General features: G+C 43.6%; 1 protein-coding gene across 2 annotated transcripts in view; it reads right to left on the bottom strand.

Moving 5' to 3' along the window:
• Positions 1 to 1,200: 1,200 nt before the first annotated feature.
• The window catches only part of ATP5F1A (ATP synthase F1 subunit alpha), a 521,274-nt gene continuing 515,598 nt past the window's right edge, over positions 1,201 to 6,876 (bottom strand). For both annotated transcript variants that reach the window (XM_049781552.1, XM_049781551.1), the window contains 9 exons: positions 6,147 to 6,320; positions 5,893 to 6,059; positions 5,618 to 5,766; positions 4,299 to 4,450; positions 3,897 to 4,121; positions 2,399 to 2,506; positions 2,141 to 2,285; positions 1,525 to 1,675; positions 1,201 to 1,420 (listed from right to left, as the gene is read on the bottom strand). In XM_049781552.1, the coding sequence (XP_049637509.1) occupies positions 1,339 to 1,420; positions 1,525 to 1,675; positions 2,141 to 2,285; positions 2,399 to 2,506; positions 3,897 to 4,121; positions 4,299 to 4,450; positions 5,618 to 5,766; positions 5,893 to 6,059; positions 6,147 to 6,320 (1,353 nt within the window). In that variant the 3' untranslated portion in view covers positions 1,201 to 1,338. The remainder of the gene's footprint in view (positions 1,421 to 1,524; positions 1,676 to 2,140; positions 2,286 to 2,398; positions 2,507 to 3,896; positions 4,122 to 4,298; positions 4,451 to 5,617; positions 5,767 to 5,892; positions 6,060 to 6,146; positions 6,321 to 6,876) is intronic.

The following is a 6,876-nucleotide window of genomic DNA, read 5'->3' as shown; positions in this document are numbered from 1 at the left end:
CACAAGCGAGTCTAGGGAATACTGGGTGCCCTATTAGGAAGAGGATCCAGGTATGAAGTTTTATGGGCAAGAGCACCTGTGCTAGGCCCTAAGCTTGATGTCCAGGGCCCAACAAAACCGTTTAAACAGATGCTGAGCATCTGTAGAAAAAGCACTGGGGGGCACGGATAGATAGCATGGAAGTAAGGCGTTTGCCTTTCATACAGAAGGATTGTGGTTCGAATCCCAGCATCCCACCATGGTCCCGCGAGCCTGCCAGGAGCGATTTCTGAGCGTAACCAGGATTAACCCGAGCGCTGCCGGGTGTAACCCAAAAAACCAAACCCGAAAAGAAAAAAAAAAAAAAAAAGAAGAAAAAGCACTGGGGGGGCTGAGCGATAGCACAGCCAAAAACCAAAACTAAAACCAAAATATAACCCAAAAAAAGAAAAAAGGGGGCCCGGAGAGATAGCACAGCGGTGTTTGCCTTGCAAGCAGCCGATCCAGGACCAAAGGTGGTTGGTTCAAATCCCGGTGTCCCATATGGTCCCCCGTGCCTGCCAGGAGCTATTTCTGAGCAGACAGCCAGGAGTAACCCCTGAGCAACGCCGGGTGTGACCCAAAAACCAAAAACCAAAAAAAAAAAAAAAAAAAAAAAAAGGAAAAACACTGGGGCTCAGCCCAAAAGACATGCCCAGGTATTGAACCATCAGGCCACAGGGCTGGACTGAGTATAGCCAAGAATGATTCCCAGGGCTTTTGAATTCTGCTTTATAAAATACTTCTTTAGAGAGTAATCCTCTAGGTAGAAGCCAATCTCTACAACACAAACTATGACATCTGCCATATATTGTTATCTAGCTTATGAATTCCTTTTACTCACCAAAGCTTACCAAACTCTAAAAACAGCCTTTCCCTATGTTGATCATACTAACATTCAAGTAACAAATTTAAAAGCACAATAATCAGAGCCAGAGAGATAGCACAGCAGTAGGTTGCTTGTTTTGCACGCAGTCGATCCAGAAAGGATGGTGGTTCGAATCCCGGCATCCCATGTGGTCCCCCATGCCTGCCAAGAGCGATTTCTGAGCACAGAGCCAGGAGTAACCCCTGAGCACTTCCGGGGGTGACCCAAAACCAAACCTTCCCGCAAAAAGCATGATAATTCAATTAAAATTTCAGCTTTTTAAGAACCACGCAACTGCAAAAGAACAACTCCAACCAATACTGAACCTTTTATTTTTAACCATGATTTCTGTACATCTGGAACATGAGAGTAACCCTTTTACAAATGAAAGTGATCACTAAAGAAAACAAAGACAAAAAGTAAACTGGCATTTGATGTGAATCCATAGGAGCTTAAGCTTCAAATCCAGCCAAGAAGTTTGTTACAATCTCTTTCAGCTTTGCATCTGACTGTTCAGAAATCTTTCCATCAGCCCTATTGGGAAATGAAAGCAGATCATCAGTTTGGACTGAACAAGATTTCAATGATGAATCAAAACTCAAAATTTCTAACAAAAGATTCACCAATTATGTTCATACCTGATATTGCCCAAGAGGGACTGGTGCTGGCTGATAACATGAGACAAGAAAGCATTCTCAAACTTGGTGATCTTGCTGGGTTCTAGTTTATCCAGATACCCTCTCACACCAGCATAGATAACAGCCACTTGTTCTTCAATAGCCATGGGAGCTACAGAGAAAAAACATGAACAATCTTTACCATCATGTTTCACTTTTTTTTTTTTTTTGGTTTTTGGGCCACACCCAGTGGTGCTCAGGGGTTACTCCTGGCTGTCTGCTCAGAAATAGCTCCTGGCAGGCACGGGGAACCATATGGGACACCGGGATTCGAACCAACCACCTTTGGTCCTGGATCGGCTGCTTGCAAGGCAAACACCACTGTGCTATCTCTCTGGGCCCCATGTTTCACTTTTTATCCCTTCAACTTGATGCCATATTCAATAAGCATGTTGAGAGGGATATAAATTTGCCAATCTTAAAAAAAAAAAACAACAACAAGATATAGATATTCAACAGACCGCATTCAACAGTCTATAACACCAAATATTATAATCTCAGGTGTTGGTTCTAATTTGTAAAGCTATTCCCAGATTGACACCATAGAAACAGAATGGAATATAAAAAAACAACTCACAATACTGTCCTTGCTTCAGCAACTCAGTCAGACGTACACCACGACTTAAGAGCTGCTGAGTGGCGGCATCAAGGTCAGAACCGAACTGGGCAAAGGCAGCAACCTCACGATACTGAGCCAACTCCAACTTCATGGTACCTGCCACCTGAATTGCAAAGACAGTTCACACATGCACCAGAAATACTGACCAGAGCCCCATCAAGTTTGATTTTAAACTTCTGATACCCTCCCTCTCTCTGAGAAAGTAGTAAAAATTACCTGCTTCATGGCCCTGGTTTGGGCAGCAGATCCGACCCGAGACACAGACAGACCGACGTTAATGGCAGGGCGGATACCTTTGTAGAATAATTCAGTTTCCAAGAAAATCTGTAATATGAGAATAGTTTAAAATAATTACACCCCCAATTTCTAAAGATATTAAATGTTTTTTTTCTAAGTGTCTTCTTATGGTAAAGAGCCCACTAGAATTTCACTCCCTCAATCAAGTTACAAATTTCTATTAATGCTTCAAACTTAGCACATGCCATATTGGTGGCCCTCATTTGGCTCCTGATACTACCTGGTCCTCTGACCTTAGAAGTAACCACCCAACCACCACCAAGTACATCCTCCCACAAATTCTACAAGGAAAGGGGGCATGGAAAGGAGTCAGGGATAGAACTTATGACCAAGTATGTCCTAGCTTTAATCCCTAGCACTGACATGTTAAAATAAAAATCTAGGAGAGATTGGTATTGGAAATAAAAAATGAAGTTTGTTTGTCATGAATAAACTGGCAGATTATCCGGGGTTTGATATAGTATTCTTGGGTTTGAAAGCATTAATAAAAGGTAAAACCCATTAAAACTAATGAACGTGCAGGTTTGGAGCAGAGTAACCCTTTAGCACCACTGGGTGTGACCCCAAAAAATTAAAACTAATGAACCTATCAGGAGCTGCAGCAGTGGCGCTAGCGGTAAGGCATCTGCCTTGCAAGCACTAACCTATGAAGGACCACAATGCATTCCCCGGCACCCCCTATAGTCCCCCAAGCCAGGAGCAATTTCTGAGCACATAGCCAAGAATAACCCCTGATCGTCACTGGGTGAGGCCCAAAAACCAAAAACACCTACTGAATGTATCAACTAGTCTCAACCTTAAAATCACCCAAATGTTTTATACTGACTGAACCATAAAAGTACCAGTCCTAGGGGCTGGAGAGATAGTACAGTGGTGTTTGCCTTGCAAACAGCCAATCCAGGACCTAAGATGGATGGTTCAAATCTCGGCATCCCATATTGTCTCCTGTGCCAGGAGCTATTTCTGAGCAGACAGCCAGGAGTAACCCCTGAGCACCACCGGGTGTGGCCCAAAAACCAAAAACCAAAAAAAAAAAGTGGGCCCGGAGAGATAGCACAGCAGTGTTTGCCTTGTAATCAGCCAATCCAGGACCTAAGATGGTTGGTTCGAATCCCGGTGTCCCATATGGTCCCCCGTGCCTGCCAGGAGCTATTTCTGAGCAGACAGCCAGGAGTAAGCCCTGAGCAATGCTGGGTGTGGCCCAAAAACCAAAAACCAAAAACCAAAAAAAAAAAAAAAAAAACCAGTCCCAGAACCGCATAGTTTAGCTTGCTTGGCATGTAGCCAAGCAAGATTCAATCACTGGTATCCCATGAGGGATCCAAGTATCACCAAGAATAGCATGAGTACAGTGTAGTCACGAGTAAAACCAGACCAGCACCAATATGGCCCAAAAACAAAAACAAAAAAATTGTACCTGTCCATCAGTGATGGAAATGACATTTGTTGGAATGTAAGCAGACACGTCACCAGCTTGTGTTTCGATGACTGGCAAAGCAGTCAAGGAGCCACCACCAAAGGAGTCATTCATCTTGGCCGCTCTCTCCAGCAGACGGGAGTGCAGGTAGAACACATCACCTGGATAGGCCTCACGACCAGGGGGTCGACGAAGCAGCAGGGACATCTGGCGATAAGCAACAGCCTAGAAAGCAGAAGGGAATGTTAAAGCTCACTCTGATGCAGACACATGTCACTTTGTTTATTGTGATATTCTAAACATATTCTTAAAATTACTCCCTGACTGAAACTCAATATAATCATGCTTGTAATCATGGTGCTTAAAGATTTTATATATTAAAAAAAAAATACTCCCTCTGACCTGTTTGGATAAATCATCATAGATGATCAAAGCATGTTTGCCATTATCCCTGAAGTATTCTCCCATAGAGCAACCAGAATAAGGAGCCAGATACTGAAGCGGGGCGGCATCAGAAGCAGTGGCTGAAACCACAATGGTGTATTTCATGGCATCTGCAAAGAAAAGGAAAGTTATAATTTGCCTTTATTTTATTTTATTTTGGTTTTCGGGCCATATCCGGCAGTGTTCAGGGGTTACTCCTGGCTGTCTGCTCAGAAATAGCTCCTGGCAGGCACGGAGGACCATATGGGACACCGGGATTCGAACCAACCACCTTTGGTCCTGGATCGGCTGCTTGCAAGGCAAACGCCGCTGTGCTATCTCTCCGGGCCTATAATTTGTCTTTAGATTACTGCTTCACTCCTGACTACCAAGATTTAATTTACTACAGTGCCAGGAAGAAGCACACATGTTGCCAACAGGAAACCTGAACTAAGCCTCCAGCATTAAATGGTCCCCTAAGCACCATCAGAAATAACCAAAGTTAGGGCCAGAGCAATAGCACAGCGGTAGTGCGTTTGGCTTGCAGGCTGGTGGCCCGGATGGACCTGGACCCCAGATGAAGTGGGTTTGATTCCCATAATATCCCATATGGCCTCCCTGAACCTACCCAGAGTGATTTCTGAGCGTAGAGCCAGGAGTAACTCGAGTGCCATCGGGTGTGGCTCAAAAACCAAAAAAAAAAGAAAAAGAAAAAGAAAAAAACCAAAGTTGAGCTAATAGCAGCTCCATACCAACTGGTAAATGCCAAAAAAACACACCAAAAAATATTAACTACAAAGCTTCTACTTTGGGATTGGAGAGAGAGAGAGAGAGCACAGCAGTAGGGCATACAGACACACCGTGGTTCAAATTCCGGCATCCCATACGGACCCCCAAACCTGTCAGGGGCGATTTCTGAGTGCAGTCAGGAGCACTGCTGGGTGTGACCCAAAAACAAAAACAAAGCTTTTATTTTAAGAAACTTAAAAAACATAACCTTAGGGCCAGAGCTATGGCACAAGCATGCACATGCTAACCTAGGACGGACCAAGGTTTGACCCCCTAGCATCCCATATGAACCCCTCCCAAGTCAGGAGCAATTTCTGAGTGCATAGCCATGAGTAACACCTGAGCATCACTGGGTATGGCCCCAAAACAAAAAAACTTAATATTTATAGCCTATGTTAATGTTTCACTTACACAAAAACCAAAGTTAGTCCATTACAAATTAATTGAACAAGTAGCAGCTACTCAGACACTCAGCAATGGTTCCCCAGAGAGTTTCAGGTATTTAGTACCTGCATCAGTCAGTCTCTTCACCAGCTGGGCCACAGTAGATCTCTTCTGGCCAATAGCAACATAAATGCAGTAAAGCTTCTTCTTTTCATCGGTACCATCATTGAACCGTTTCTGGTTAATGATTGTGTCAATAGCAATTGATGTTTTCCTTTAAAAAGAAGCAAATATAAATTTTAAATTTATAGATCTTAAATCTATAAATCTCCTAGCATTTCCCATCATTCTTTACCCAGTATATCCAAAAGAGCAAATTTAGTTTAGTGTCAGTCTTTACCCAGTCTGTCGGTCACCAATAATCAGCTCCCGCTGACCACGACCAATAGGCACCAAGCTATCCACAGCCTTGATGCCAGTCTGCATTGGTTCCCGCACAGAAATTCGAGGAATGATTCCAGGGGCTTTTAGGCCAACTCGCCTTCGGGTCTTGGAACCAACTGGACCCTGTTTTTAAAAAGAAACATATCCCCAAACAATTAGTTCTGATGCTTGCAAGAAGTCACAACTAGACCCAATAACTATTAAACCTACCTTTCCATCAATGGCGTTTCCAAGGGCATCTACTACACGGCCCAAGAGTTCCTCGCCAACAGGGACATCCACAATGGCACCAGTCCTCTTCACAATGTCTCCCTCCTTAATCAACTTATCATTCCCAAAGACGACAACACCAACATTGTCAGGCTCCAAGTTCAGAGACATTCCCTGTATAAAGACAGACGTGAACACCAATGAAGCTTGACTTCTCACACAGAAAACCCTACTTGACATATAAAGAATGGGGGAAAGTAGTAGAACTATTTTCCCAACAATCTTCCTATAGTTTCTCAGGGCCAGAGAAATAGTATAGTGAGTAGGGCATTTGCCTTGCATGTGGTTAACCCAAGTTTCCACCCAGGCAACCTATATGGTTGCCCAAGCACTACCAGGAATAATTCCAGTAGGATAACCTGAGCATTGCTAGTCCAAAAACAAAACCTTTTTGGTAATCCTATCTATGATGATCCTTCCATCAGACTTCCTACCATGACCCAGTTTTCCTGCCCTCTATTCTCTTAAAATTCTTGTGTATATTTCCCCCAAAGACTACAATATCAGGGTCACTAGAAAAATTTTAGATTGATGAGAAGGGGATTTGGGGAACACACCCAGTGATGCTCAATGGTTCCTCCTGGATGTGCTCGAGAAAAAATATCAGGTACCAGAGATTGAACCTAGGTCAAGCCCTAGACAAGCCCCCAACCGATTATACTGCATCTCT

The sequence above is a fragment of the Suncus etruscus genome, chromosome 10 (assembly GCF_024139225.1).
Source record: "Suncus etruscus isolate mSunEtr1 chromosome 10, mSunEtr1.pri.cur, whole genome shotgun sequence".
Classification (NCBI taxonomy): domain Eukaryota; kingdom Metazoa; phylum Chordata; class Mammalia; order Eulipotyphla; family Soricidae; genus Suncus; species Suncus etruscus.
Note: the sequence above shows the minus strand (reverse complement) of the source record. Positions and strands in the feature narration are given on the sequence as shown.